The 15,260-nt window shown below is 42.5% G+C and overlaps 1 protein-coding gene across 3 annotated transcripts in view; it reads left to right on the forward strand.

Moving 5' to 3' along the window:
* The window catches only part of tbc1d1 (TBC1 (tre-2/USP6, BUB2, cdc16) domain family, member 1), a 48,996-nt gene that overhangs the window by 26,605 nt on the left and 7,131 nt on the right, over positions 1-15,260 (forward strand). For all 3 annotated transcript variants that reach the window (XM_086211454.1, XM_086211455.1, XM_086211456.1), the window contains 7 exons: positions 3,965-4,165; positions 8,145-8,306; positions 9,823-9,981; positions 11,138-11,238; positions 11,358-11,501; positions 12,413-12,572; positions 13,628-13,797. In XM_086211454.1, the coding sequence (XP_086067580.1) occupies positions 3,965-4,165; positions 8,145-8,306; positions 9,823-9,981; positions 11,138-11,238; positions 11,358-11,501; positions 12,413-12,572; positions 13,628-13,797 (1,097 nt within the window). The remainder of the gene's footprint in view (positions 1-3,964; positions 4,166-8,144; positions 8,307-9,822; positions 9,982-11,137; positions 11,239-11,357; positions 11,502-12,412; positions 12,573-13,627; positions 13,798-15,260) is intronic.

Genomic DNA, 15,260 nt, shown 5'->3' on the forward strand with positions numbered 1-15,260 from the left:
GTTCCAGCTGGGACAAGAAAAGAGGAGGGGGGTGAAAATAGATGAGATTACCTGTTCCGTCTGTCCTTTATGAACTTGATACACTTACTGTTACCTCGCTTTTGACAGCTGTTTCACTTTGACTTTGGTGCCACACCAACATTTCATCTCTGTCATGATCTCTATAGATCCACTGCTAACTTAGTGTATTTTGAAACTGCAGTCAGGAAATCTATAAAATACGTACTAATAGCATGAAGTGGATTCATACCACATTTTCTCTGTTTTGTTTTGAAGCATTTTATCCAAATATTCATATGTTGGAATGTACATCTCCTTTACTATCAAGATGTGAGTGATTGATGTTGTGGAATCCTGTAGCTGTTTTTGGAGCTTTTGAATTGATTGTATTTGATTAGCTTACATGCTCTTTTCTGATGTAGCCAATTGACTTTTATCTAGAGCAAATATTTGGCAGTGATGAAATTTGAGGAAAAGCCAGAGTGCTTTTGGCAAGTAAAAACAATTAAAGTGAGTCTGCCTGGGGATTGACAGCCATGTCAAATACTGTAGCAATGTGACAGATAGAAGTTGAAAATTATGTTGTACATATTTTAACTTTGCACCAGTCTTATCAGTAAAAATATACACGCCTGTTCAGAGGTAGGAGTCATGCTTGTACCTGCACGTCTTCAGATCCTGCATTGTGATAATTACACGTACAATGTGTGTGTTTGTGTGTATGACAGAGTAAGTGTTGACAGTTGAGATAGTTGGGTTGGTCACACTGTAACTCCACTGTGCCGCTTGTGTGGAAAGCCAACTTAAAAAAAAATGACCCCTTTGAGAGGATTACATGACGGATGCACATATGGTGACATAATGTCAGACAAGATACTTTTAACATCAGCAAGGAAGTATTGTCTTTATTACCTCTGTCAAAGAGGTGATGTGATAACCAGCATTTGGTGGTTGGTTTAAAGGAGCCGCATATCTCAAAAATAAATGCGGTGAAGATAGTTCATGTTATTGAGACAAGTGATGTATTTTTGAAGGTCATCTGGAATAAAAGGTTGATGTGAAGATCAAGAGCAAGAAAAGGCTTTTGCCAGTATTTTTAGGAATAAGTGTTTAAAAGACACGGTGTCACACTCTGACAGCTTAGTGAGTAGCAAATGAAGCATATTGCATACCGTAATCTATAACTTGCAGGGCTGCCCAGGGTTCAGGTGTGTTTTTTTGTTATGCCACTTGACGCCTGAGCGAAAGTACGTTATCTGGAATATGGAAGAAATCAACTGGCGTTGATGGCATTTGACACAGTCACATGAAATGTAGCCACTAAATATACCAAGATTAACTTTCAAGAAGTAAACAGTTGCATCGTCACTCAATGTAGGATCCACACGCAGCAATGAGGGTCACACTAAAATCATAGGCGTGGCAGTTTTAAGTCCCGTAATGCCAGTGTGGTGGAATGAAAAAAGTAAAGCAACTCAGCAAAAGACTTCAATTCAAAGTGGCAACATTTTATGGTTCTATAATAACAATGTGTCAAATGACAATTTATGAAACTAAAGATAATTGTCACTCAGCTCAGAGATGATTATACATTTTTATTGCATCTTTGTTTCTTATTAATGGGTGATGCACATTGAGATGTAAATGGTGGTTTGATGTGTTTAACACTCTTTGGCCTCAAATTTCTTCAGGGGAGAAGTGCAAACAGCTTCCTATTGTAGTGTGTGCTGTGTTTGACAAGATAACACTTCATTACAGCATCTCTTTTTTTTTCTTTTTCTTTTTTTGCCTTTGATGCCATTTGTCTTCCCAATTCCAATTTCACATTATCAGTTCTGAAGAAACAAGGCAGTTGAGGCTCTGTAGATGCTCAACCCGGCTGGAGGCGACACAGGGAACTGAACCAGCAGCTCCCAGGTTGATAGGCGCCGTTTAACGTCTATACTGTCTGGGCGCTGGATCCCACTTTAATAGTAAGAGAAATGCTTGGATTTTTGGAAACACCCAGTATTGTAATTTTCCTTTCCCCTGTGATTTTTGTTGGATTTGAATATACTTGAATTGTGGAACTTGTGTGACCTTTCATCTACTAACTCAGTAAAGGTGATCTTCAAGGGATCAGCTTGGTGGAGGCATCCCTTATGGCATTGTTTCATTCTCATATGAAACGTGAACAGCCGTTTAGGCACCCCGAGTCAAAGCTGAACCTGAGGTTTACTCTGATAGTTGACTGCCATGAAAAGTTAGCTGGTCAGTGTGATGGGCGTTGTGTCGGCTGAATTCAGTGCTAACTTGGGCTGGGTGTGTATTTATGTGTGCGCATACATACATGAGGTCATGGGTGTGGCGTGTGTGTGTGTGTGTGTGTGTGTGTGTGTGTTCCGGGAGGGCGGCAATGTCTCAAGGTCATGTTGACAGTCCACACACAGACAGCGCCAGAGGAGAAGAGAGCGCCAGCGTTGTTGACCCACTTTGTATGGTGTGTGTGTGTATGCTGGGACATGGTTCTGGCCAAGTTGGAGTATTTACTCAGGGAGTGGATTGTGCCACTTTCCACAAGAGACTGCATGCTTATGTGTTTAGTCCTTTTGATGTCAAGATAGTTTTTAGTATTACTGTTAGTTATGTTCATGATATAATCATTATAGGTAAGATTAGGTTAGGGTGACGGGCTCAGGGGTTGGTGTCAGTGGACGGTCTCCACTTAAATCGAGCTGCACGCATCAGTGCATGCTTCACACCTATATGCTAACGCTTCTGAGTTTTGTTGAATGGGTGTAGCAGTCTGTGTTTGTTTAGCAAATATTGCTCTCACCTAGAAGACTTCACTCTGTGTGTGTGTGTGTGTGTGTGTGTGTGTGTGTGTGTGTGTGTGTGTGTGTGTGTGTGTGTGTGTGTACAGCTCTCTTTGCAAGGACAGAGTTTGGTGTTGAACCATCCAAGTGAGGAAATTTTGGTCTTCATGACTGAGATGGGTTAAGGATTGGTTTTAACATTAAGGTTAGAATTAATTTAATTAATAAGCTCAAGGTGAAGCATTCAGTTGTGATGGTTAAAATTTGGGTAAGGGTTAAGAGAATGCATTATATCAATGAATGCCCCATACAAAGGTGACTCTTCAGAGGTGTGCGTGCGTGTGTGCCTGGATTTTCCCTGCTTATCTTACACTTGAGAGCATTTTGTTTGTATAGTGACTCTCATCTTTGAAAGCCTCTCTGACGCAGACAAAAAGTAAGCATAACATCTTAACCTTGTCTGACACAAAGAACACTATTGTCAGTGTGTGTATGTGTGTGAGAGTCATGTACAGTATGTAGGTGAACTGACAGAGACCTTAAGTACTATCTGGATAGTTGCTGTGTCCTTCCTCTAAACAACACAGGATATTTTGAGGTCTGGGATCCACCCTGTACTTTAGGGTGGAGTCTCACAAACACATTTTTACTCTGTGTGTGTTGCACCCAACTGTGTCAAATATATCTATGTTTGGCTTTTTTTTTATTTTGCATAAGTGTCAGAGGAATTGACATAGAAAAGAGGTCAGGCAGGCTCTTTCCAGTTTGAGCCAAGCTGGTATTTTCTTGTCCGTTCCAATGATCTGAACTCGTACTTGTGCCTGTTAGCCTCTCGTTTGTTTTTTTCTGTACAATAAAATAATATGATAACAAAGAAATACAGATGGAAATCTCAAGAATTATCACACTCGATTCAGTGTAGCCTCTTCATGCTCATAACCCTCTCCTTTTGTTTTCAGCTTTGCAGTGCTGTTAAGATTCAGTGTGTTTGCACACTTAAGATTACTGTAACCATAAAACTTGAGCTTCGGCTTCATTTTTCATTTTCTTAATCTTCAGTTTGGTTTCACTGTCACTTTTAGTGGCTGTATCAATTTAAATGCTGCTGTACTGTAGACATAATAGCGTGTGGTCTGATTCAACACAATGTAATGTAACATGTCTTTCAGAGCGGGGAGACTCCTGTGTAGATGGGGGTCGAGTGTGTGTGGGCCAAGTCGTAGGTGGTGGAAATGTGGACTTGTCCATGAGGGCATTGTCTGAAGAGAGGACAAAAAGGAGCAAAGCAGAGCTGAGGGAGCTTTGGAGGAAGGCCATCCTGCAGCAGATCCTGCTGCAGAGGATGGAGAGGGAGAATCAGAAACTACAAGGTGAGTCGAAGGGATGGCCGAGGGGAGAACTGCATTTCCATCCACTTACACTCAGTATGCTCACACTGGCTCTTCCACAGTACATTTGCACCTCCACAAATGATTATTTTTTCCAAGTATTTGTGTACTCACACATCAGTGATTACAATTAATTATGTATTCAGTAGCATTTTTGCTTGGTTTTAGAGTGAATTTGATTTGTTGTCCATCTTCATGATAGTAGGAACAGCAGCCAGCTCTGTGTAATCTAGCGCATTTGGCGTCACTCACCTTATAATGCTCTTAAACCACATGAACAGTTTCTCCAGAAGCTAAATCACATAAAAAACACATACTCTCTCAATCTCTGGCAGCCTGCCTTTCCAGATGTGCTTACACGCAGCCATTTGGTAATAGAGAGCGCGCCTGTTTTTTTTCTTTCTTTACATATTTAAGCCAACCACAGATTAATAGCTTATATAATACATAGGGGGTGTGTGTGTGTGTGTGTGTGTATTTGTCTGTGTTCGCTCATAGGCATATCTTAGGGTGTGCCAAGAGCACCACCTCTCTCCTGACCTAGTTGGCACGCACTAACACATAGCCAAGTATGCACCACACCCCTAACTACCTGTCGTGTACACAAACCATTAATTCCCCCACACACAGCACTTCATCGTCACACAGACAGAAATAATTGCCTGTACAATTGGGTGTGGCTGGAAAATGTCGGGCGATATTGATGCAAGGGCCTTCCACACGCATAGGGACACGCAGTTGTTATGTGCTCCACTATCTCAAACAGGTGAAAGTTATCCTCCCCCAGGACTTCTCTCTACCTATGCCTGTCCTCCACTCCGTTGCTGCTGTGTGGCACCCGCTTGACTATGCTGGATTTTGGTACAGTGATGTCACTTTCTCACATAGTCCCCTCAGTTTAGCAGAATTTCCTTGTAATATGTGTTTTTGACCCTTAATATGGCGCTCCCCTCCCCACGTGTATAAAGGCATACACACTTAGCAAATACCAGAGTGTGTCTGACATTGTTTATGCGGAAAAATAATAATTGCCACATTAAAATCCTTCAAACAACACCCAATTTTTTTTTTTTTACCAGTCACTCAATACATTAAGATTTTTGCTAATCTACCAACCTCTTGCATATTTTACTTTTATGACTTTTTCTTTTTGAACTCTAAAGTCTAGCTGGTGGTTGGTGTTCATTTAGAGCCCTGTCAACAGCCAAACAGCGCAACGTCTGCACTACCTCAGTTGTCCTCACAGCATTGTTTTGTGGGTTTCCATTTGATTAAATAGTTTCTTGACTTAACAAATTAGCAGCCTCAATTTTGTTGGATATGTTTTAAAGTTGTAGTGCAGTATTTAAAGGATTTTTTTGTGATAATGTAACACAAACATAGAGCCATAAAACACTTTTTTTGGCCACATGAGCATAAAGCATTAAGTGGAAGGAAAAAAAGGGACATACTGTATAATCCAGACAATCATCAAATATAAAACAATACCAGTTAAGCCAGATGAAATTCCAGTGCAGAAATGTTGTAAAGACTTCTTCTGGAAAAGTTCTGTATTGAGAATAAACCTATAGTGGCATGATGTGGGGAAGAAGCCCCACACTGCAGTAGCTTAGCCAGTTGTCACACAGTAGCATTGGCAGGAGCATGATAAAATGGTTTGGATCCTAATGATGATTTTCACCAACAAATTAGTGGCCTTGAATGTTTTGTCACCTTGTAGTATCTGCTGTGTTTGCTTGGATCTGTGATGGGGTGAAAGTACAGCCTACTCTCTCCAGCTTTGTTTTACAGACGAAAAAGGCATAAAGTGTGTCAAGCTGGTACCATGCAGTGGAAAGGCGACCAATCATTCTCATTCTTTGTGTTTTGTTGCCTGGTTTATGGGTCGCGTGTGCGTGTGTGTGTGTGTGTGCGTGCGTGCGTGCGCGCGTGTCAGCTCCAGGGTGGAGCATCCTATCCTGTTATGTGTTATCAAGGGTGGGGTGTTCCAGCAATAGACTGTAGGCAAAATTGGGAGCTTGAGGCAAATGCAGGTTTTGCTAGCTGGGCTATAGCCAATGAGTGAGTCCTGATGGACTAGACTATGCCTGCTCCAGACAACTGATAAGCCAGACAGCCACTGCCACTGCCTCTCCAACAGCATCTATTCTTACGCTGGGCGTGTGAGCTGTCTAAATTCCCTTCCTTTATGACCTAGACTATGCCTTCCAGGGCACTCACACACTACTTTACTGTGTTTGATTGTTGAGGCACATTACAAAAAGAGTTCAAATGCTTTTAATTCAGTTGTGACCTTTATCAGATGGCCTATTGGCTACTTTTGCTTGGCACTCAACGTTCTTTCACTTCACTCTGTATTGTGAATGAAAATCAACAGCCATCAGCATTGTCACTTAGCTCATTACAACTGTAGCGTTATCGCAATTACCTCATTTTGCTTGTTGCCAATTTTCCTTCTGTTTCGTGGAGGGTATGCATGCATTTTGGACAGGAAGTGGCTGGCTGTCTCTTCTGTCCAATAGTGATGATGTCATTCTGCATAGACCTGCCAAGTTGCAACTGGTTACTGGGTGGACACACCACACATGAGTGGAAAGGGTGGAGAAATCCTCAAGGGAAGGACGGAGAAGGGGAGTGTGTGGTTGACAGACAACGCAAATGGGGATTGAATAAGAAGAAAGACTTGAGTTTCTACAAGCAACTGAAAAAAGAAGAAAAGATGGGCTGTGGGTTAAGAGATTAGGAGGGGGGGGAGAGGAAGGGTGTTGTCAAGAAGAGAGGAACAGAAGAGGGGTGCTGGGTGTGCCCTCACCTTCTTTGATCAGGGTGTCATTGTGTTACAACGGAATTCACAGTTTGTTTCTGTTTAGTTTTAACGCTGCGTTCATGATAAGAGTCCGAATCCGGCGCCTACTAAACTGAACAATTGTCCCAGTATCTTCAGTTAAAACTGTATGATGACGCTAAACCAATTAGTTAAACATCAAAGGGTATCGCTTCCGTTCTCTGATATTTATTCTGCGTATGAAACTTCAAATTTATGAAATACCAGGAGCCTGTACGAAGACAATGGAGGATATTTAGGTTTGTGAGGGTTTTCAGTGTCACAAAGGTGTTTCAGCAGGTTATGGCAAGGCTGGTTTCAGACCAAATCAGGTGGTCCTGTAATTGCTCAGTAATGTTGGTATGCTATGTTGTGAACAGTACCCTCCCCCATTCAATTTGGTCATTGCGGTTGAACAAGAAACAAGAGGAAGAAGTTTCTTAACTACCGACACAGAACCTTTCCTCCCTTTCCTTTCAGTGAACTCAAACAAATGGACACACACCAAAGGGAGGTGGTTCCTATCAACTTTATTGCAACATAGCTGCAAGCCAGATGGCAGCGATCGCTCTCTTCCATGTTCTCTGGTGCTCAGGAAATGGCATAATGCTACATGGTTCTTCCCATGGGCATCTTCCAGTCTGGTCTCCTGCTCACATGATCAGCTTCCACGGCTTGACATCATGTTATGTTTCTCTAAAAGATGTGACCAGTTCAACTTTTCCTGTCTACGGTGCCTTGGCGCCGCTGTGGCCCAACCTCCCCTCCCTTTCTATGGCGCATCACAATTGGAATATCCCGTGGCAGATATCCTGCATTCTACTCTTCTTGTTCTTGTTCATTTTAATAGGAAGAGTTTTCAGGCTGAATTAAGTTTATTTCATTTGCTTCAGACATCATGTAACACCAGCAGGGTTGCAGCCAAAAGAATGACAACATTGATTCTCATGCAAAAAGAAAACTTCTAAGCAGTTCATTCAGTGTTACAGAGTAAGGTGTAACATCTTAATTCAACCCAACTAAAAACATCAATCAAACACACACACACACACAAACACACACACACAGCATAGGACCAAAACAAAGGGTACTCAGCCAGTCATGATTGATGTATGTTGTCCGTTTCAATGTCTGCAGCCTCAGAGAGCGACCTGCAGAACAAGCGTCTAAAGTTGGACTACGAAGAAATCACACCCTGTCTGAAGGACGTCACTCTGGTGTGGGAGAAAATGCTGGGGACTCCTGGAAGGGCAAAGGTCAAATTTGACTCTGAGACTATACATGCTGCAGTTGCACAAGGTACACTCACCTCCACAGATTCATACTGTTTATCAGTACAACTTAGAAATGTTTGCTTTTTGTAAAATCCCCTGGTATTTGCAAATATTGACCAAAGCTTAATGTATAAAGCTCCAATACTGAAAATATGTATGGTAACTTCCCCCTTATCATCAGCCTTGGGCTTTTTCCCAAATATGGGGAAGGAACCAACATAAAGTCTATGAAAATTGTTTGTCACAACAGAGTGAGTGTATTTCTCTTGAACAAAGCTGCCTTCAGTGTCGCTGCTCTGTTCGTTCTCTAGTATGTTCTGCACTAAGAACAGGAAGGCTATCTTTGCTTCCCTCAGCTTCAGACAGGGGCGCGTACAAGGTTCAGAGCACGGATGCATACAGAAAGGCAATTGACTGAGATTGTTTGAACTTGGTCAAGCTAGATTATGACACAACTGATGATACGCCGTATCTGCTGCACCAAAAAGAGATTGGAGGTCAGTAGTTAAATTGCAAGGCCGGATGTGAGCAAACCTCCTCCTCCTATGATCTTTGAGTGAGGTTCTTGATTTCAGTCTGTTATTTGTATCAAGACTCATTGAGTTTATGCCACCAAGTGGATCATTATATCTGTACTGAAGTACAACATCCCGCTTGTTTTACACCTCCCCCTGTTATCACCACCTCCACGGTGTCCTCAAGCAAGGCCCTCAGCCTCCAACTGCCCCAGTGGAGCAGACTATGATTGTACAGGGCTGTTTCCAGGTGTGTTAACAAAGTTGAGCCCACTACCTGTAGGTGTGTTAACAAAGTTGAGCCCACTACCTGTAAATATAGTAAAATAATTCACAAGTCAGTGGAATTGTCGTGCTCTAGGTATCTATCGACGCACTTAAAATTCTTTTACTAGAATTACTAATAAGACTAGTACTAATATAACTGTTTTCAAAAAATGGAATATTTATTTTAAGTTTAAGAGGTCCAGAATACTTTTTCTTGCCTTTTGAAGACAGTAAGAACTTTTTATTATGGTCGTGTGTTTATGTTCCATCAGTGAATTTTGCAAGCAGCAAACTGTTGGGTTTCAGTCAGTATTGTCCAAAAACAAAACACAAACATTGTTTCCATTCCATCCAACATTCTATACCTTCTGTCTTGAGTCCAGGTCAATAATTGATTAATTCTTTTATTGTGTTCAGTACTGTGAAAACAGAACGATCATGGTTGCCCTTCCACTTATTTCTTGTGGGCCAAAAACCTTTCTTTGTCTGCCACTCAAACTAATAAGTGGGTTGACATGAGGTATTTTACAAGTCAAGGTAAGGCTCCTCTGAGGAGAGTCTTCAGCCCACTGAACTACACCACATTCTCAATTCCTGACGTCAGATCTCATTATTTGTGTACTACACTCACATTCTTTAATGCAAAAGTGGTAGAAATCCGCTTTTAGCAGCATCACATTTACAGCTGTCGCACAGCAGCAGTAGTAACATTGCATAGCCCAACTCAGTCCCACCCTTGTCCTTCTCCATTTCTGAAAGGTGTCCCAAGGCAGCATCGAGGTGAGATCTGGAAGTTTCTGTCTGAACAGTACCTGCTCAAGCAGACTGTCCCTTCCCGACCCCCTGCCAATGACACTCCTTACAAAGAGCTGCTCAAACAGCTCACATCGCAGCAGCACGCCATCCTTATCGACTTGGGTAACGCACACGCACACATTCACTTTGTTTTGATGCAAATCAACAACTTTGTAGATTTTACAGGGTACATTATGATGTTTCAGACCTCACTGTAACACTGACGCCTTCACAACCCCAAAGACACACGGTACATACACCCCACCCATATAACACCCACATACATTCACATCCACCCCTGCAAAACCTCTTGTTTTCTTGCCTCCGGGGCCTTTTGTCATGTTATTCACTCAACATAACTATTGAAGGAACAAAAATGACGCCAAACGCATTCTTGGCATAAATGGTGTAATATCAAGGCGCTGTATGATGTAAGCATGTTGTATTTGAATATTCAGGTAGCTGTCCATGGCTGTAAACATGAAAAGCACTAAGTTAACACAAGTTAGGCGTCATGATGAAGGATGAGAATTCAAGACTGTAAAGTTCAGCACTTCCACACCCAGCATTCTAACGTACACTCTCAAACACACACTTTCCTTCAGGCAGGGGAGGGGGTGGTTGCATTATGTTCATAAACATAAAGCCCCCACAGCACATTCCACACACACACACTCACACAGTCGTCATTGTCTCCACCGAAGCTTCACTGTCACATGCTGTAAGTCAAGAAGTCTTCAGCCCCAAAACACACACACACACCTGCCAATTATCAACACGTCCGACGTTAAAACTGTACTTTGACAGATCCCAGGTCTTCATTATGTTGTCACTTTTGAAAGGTACATGTCCTATCAGACGATACATGTTAAGCTCCTGAAAGGGGGTTATGCTGGCTTTGCATAAAGCCACATTCATGCATGTGTTTTCAGGAACATGTTTGTAAGCATAGCGGCTTGGATGGGTTGGCACATGCTCATGCACTCCTTAACATCAACAGCGCAGTGTGAAGTCTAGCATTCTAAGGTGATGTGGAGCAGAGCAGATGCATGCACACACCCAGAGGCTTCGCTATCTGATAGATCATCATAGCTGACCTTGATTCTCTCAGATGTCTGATAAATCAAGTTAATCAAATCCAGTTTGAATGGTGGTATCTTGTTTTCAGTGCTGTAGCTGTTTGATCTTAGACATCAAATGGGTACTTTTTCTGCCACAGTACTTCATACTACATATAACCAATGCAGGTGCCTGGATGCTCTCTTTTCCCCTATCACAGGTCGCACTTTTCCTACTCATCCATATTTCCATGCCCAGCTGGGGGCAGGACAGCTGTCTCTGTATAATATACTGAAGGCCTACTCCCTGCTGGACCCTGAGGTATCTTCATCTTGTTTTTCTTTCACTTTCTTTTTGTCTCTGAGGTTTCATCTTTTATTTTATTGCACCCTTAAGTGTTTGCATTAATGTCAAGGTTGTTTTTATTGTTGTTCTCATAGGTGGGGTATTGCCAGGGCATGTCATTCATCGCAGGAGTGTTGCTGTTACACATGGGAGAAGAGGATGCCTTCAACATGCTCAAATTTCTCATGTATGATGTTGGGCTCCGAAAACAGTACAGACCTGACATGATCATCCTGCAGGTAAAATCATAATCATGTACATCTCATATGATTTATTCTGTAATCACATCACATCATGGCCTGGGTAAATCTTTGATTCTGAATAGCTGCAGGGTTTTCATTCATTCCTGATATACAGATATCTACTAAGAAGTGTGAATGGTTGTCTGTCTCTATGTGTTGGCCCTGTGATGGACTGGTGACCTGTCCAGGGTGAACCCTGCCTCTCGCCTGAAGGCTGCTGGGATAGGCTCCAGCCCCCCGCAACCTGTAAGAGGAAAAGCGGTAATAAATGGATGGATGGATGGATGACATACTTACTAAAAGATGTCTACAGATCACAATCTATTCTATTTATGCCCTCTTATCAAGCCACCTCAGCAGTCTGATATCAGATATCTGATCTGATATCAGCATCTCATTCCTTCTCACTGTTGTCAAGATTACATTTTTCATTGACAGTCAAGCACACACGGGAAAAGTGTAGGACCACTGACCATCCTTGTCTATCCCCCCAACATCCTCAAAGAAAAACTAAACCTCCCAAAAAAAATCAATTAAAATGAAGACTAATGAATAATGAATGTCTAGGTGAATGACTACAAAGGCTTGAAGTAGTCTTCTAACTTGATTTCAGGGCAAAATATTTTTACAGAGTTGGCAAATATTGCCAATATTGTGTGGGGTATCATCGCTCAGTGGTAGAGTGGCCATCTAGCAACTGAAGGGTTGCTGGTTCAATCCTCACTTCCCCCGGTGACCATGTTGAAGTATCCTTGAGCAAGATACTGAACCCCTAATTCCTCCTGATGGCCCTGCAATGGACTGGCGACCTGTCCAGGGTGAACCCCGCCTCTCACCCAATGTCAGCTGGGATAGGCTCCACATCCTTTCACTCAGACCCATGAAAATAGTTTTATGCTTCAATTCAGATTCAGATGTACCAGTTGTCTCGACTGCTTCACGACTACCACCGGGATCTGTACAGCCACCTGGAGCAGCAGGAGATCGGGCCCAGCTTGTATGCTACCCCCTGGTTTCTCACTGCCTTTGCCTCACACTTCCCTCTTGGTTTTGTGGCCAGAGTCTTCGGTAAGAACTGCTTATGTGTCTACAACCGTAGAAAAACACTTGGTTTTTGTAGTTGTTCACTTAACTGCTTCTCTTGCATGAGAAAAGTAAGGCAGGGTCTTTGACAGAGATGTTTAGATAATCTCCATTCCCCAGTCACCATTTCTAATTTAGATCTTGATCCCAGAATGATGGAAGAGGAAAGAAAATGAGAAAACAAGGATCAAAGGACTTTGCAAGATGAGGAAATAGAAGATTTAGAGAGTAAGATAAAATTAAATAAGAATTTCTGCAAACTTGGCAGTTTTTTTGGAACGTAGTCACACACACCTGTGATAACATCTTAGTTACACATGTGAACCAACCTTTTATCATTTAGTCGTTCATGTAAATGCCATCACACCCACAGCCCCATGTTCTTCCTTGTCTCCTTTCTCTGTTTCATTCCTTCCTCCTCTTTTGTGTTTATTTTCTCCATGCCAGTTTCTTACACGGTGCTCAGTCAGTGAGCGAGACTCACTGGCTCCTGGTGCTCATCTCAGCAGAACACGGTGTGTGTGTGTGTGTGTGTGTGTGTGTGTGTGTGTGTGTGTGTGTGTGTGTGTGTGTGTGTGTGTGTGTGTGTGTGTGTGTGTGTGTGTGTGTGTGTGTGTGTGTGTGTGTGTGTGTGTGTGCGTGCGTGCGTGCGTGCGTGCGTGCGTGCGTGCGTGCGTGCGTGCGTTATGGATGAGAGAGAGCGAGAGAGGGCATCATTGCAGCTCTGTGAACACTGAGATCACATGCAGGGCTCCATGTTTCCACTCCCATTCCTTAATCTGTTGATCTTAATGATTTTATGAAACCCTGCTGATCCCTTACTCCATGCACGTACACAAACACACCTACTCAGTCTACCCTTATAAGTTTACATTTAATAAAATTAGTAGTTACTTTTCAAATTCTCTATGTAAGCTGTGTGTGTGAGGATCTGTCACCATTCATTTTGCCTGTCTACCAAGAGCTGATTAAATATTTATTTAGTTTATTTCCTTGTTCCTTCTCTCTAAACTCTTCCACTCTTTTCCTCCCCCTGCCAGATATGTTATTCCTGCAGGGGTCAGAGGTCATCTTCAAGGTGGCTTTGAGTCTGCTGGGGAGCCACAAGCCTCTGATCTTGCAGCACGACAGCTTGGAGTCCATTGTGGACTTCATCAAGACCACGCTGCCCAACCTGGGCCTGGTGCAGATGGAGAAAACCATCAACCAGGTGGGTGAGAGATGATTCATTGAGTTGGTCTGGTCAGAAATGTTGAACTACCCCTTTAACCACTGGACAGCTTATCACTCAGTAATCTGTGATTATGTACATTTTAACAATTTGCTCCACAGCTAAGACAAGCTACCGTGTTTACAGCACAGGAGCAGCATTCTGCATTTAGCTGATCCACTCAAATGAACTCAACTGTTAGGCTCAGGATAGACATTTGCCAAAGTTTGCTACAATGAGGCAACATTTTTCTGTCTAAACCCAGCCAGAGTCTTGCACAGTATACACAGGAGTCTGACCCTAAACTGTCTGGCGTTCTGATTGTTCTACCCAGTTAAGCTTGACACAGTTGGATGTAATCTTAAGTGCAGTTTGTGCTTTTGTTTGACAGCCTCTATTCCTAGCGATAGTATGTACCATCTGATATGTATGTTGTATTGTATTATGTGATGTCACCTGAAAAACAAACCCCTTCACAAAGGAGATCTTGGCCCAACAGAGACAGGCGTTCCAACATTTTTAGTCCTACTTTGACTAAAATACCTTAAATCTAAATTTTAGTCCGAACCAGGCCTACTACAGGTGCTGGTTCTATTCTAAGAGACCTGGCAGTTCCTCCTCCTCTTTGCTAACCAGGATGATGAGTCCTGGCCCATCTACTTCATGACTGGTTGCCTGAAAAGGAAAGACACAGTAGATGTGCTGTCCTGAAAAATCCTTACTATTTTACAATTGGTGTCATCCTTGTTAGAGGCTACACAAAAGTGAACTAAAAAAAGCCCCTAGTGCAATAAAAGTGGCAACAGCCCCCATAAAAATGTCCTTTCGTACTAATAGAAGTACTCTACACTGAAGGAATTGGTTTCTTTTCTTTCCTATTGGTTGTTTGTTTTTCAGCCTTCAGCTGCTGTCTCTGCTTCTGTCTAAAACACCTTGTCCGTTGGGTCGCCTCTGTCCTCTTGTTGTAGACATGTCTGAACTTGCTGTGGCCCCGGGCCCACTTGTCTCATCCGTAGACTTGCTTCTTTCATTGTACTGGAGGAGGTTAAGCTGCGGCTGTGGTGGAATGTGGGTGTGTTTTATCTTTCAAGGTAGCAAAAAACTGAATTTGGGTTGTTGCGTCTTTTTCTACCCTTAATCTTCAGACATGTGAAGGAAACTCTGAGATCCTCTGAGAAGGTCTGGTTTCACTCAGTTCTCTGTATTCTGGTTCTTGTACATGTAAAATCATACAATTACTAGCAAAAACCAACAACCGAATAGGAATAATTTTTGCTAATCTATCAAAAACAAACTTGGAAAAATCAAAGTACATCTTCACAAAAAAAGCTGAAGTAATAAAAACCAAATCCAGTATGTTGTAAAGCTGAGCTCTGCCAGACCCGGGTTCACCAGGCCTCATCAGTCTCCAGACCCAGGTTCACCAGGCCTCATCAGTCTCCAGACCCGGGTTCACCAGGCCT

The sequence above is a fragment of the Aulostomus chinensis genome, chromosome 8, assembly GCF_037954235.1.
Source record: "Aulostomus chinensis isolate RoL2024-O1b breed Wild chromosome 8, RoL_Achi_v1.0, whole genome shotgun sequence".
NCBI lineage: Eukaryota > Metazoa > Chordata > Actinopteri > Syngnathiformes > Aulostomidae > Aulostomus > Aulostomus chinensis.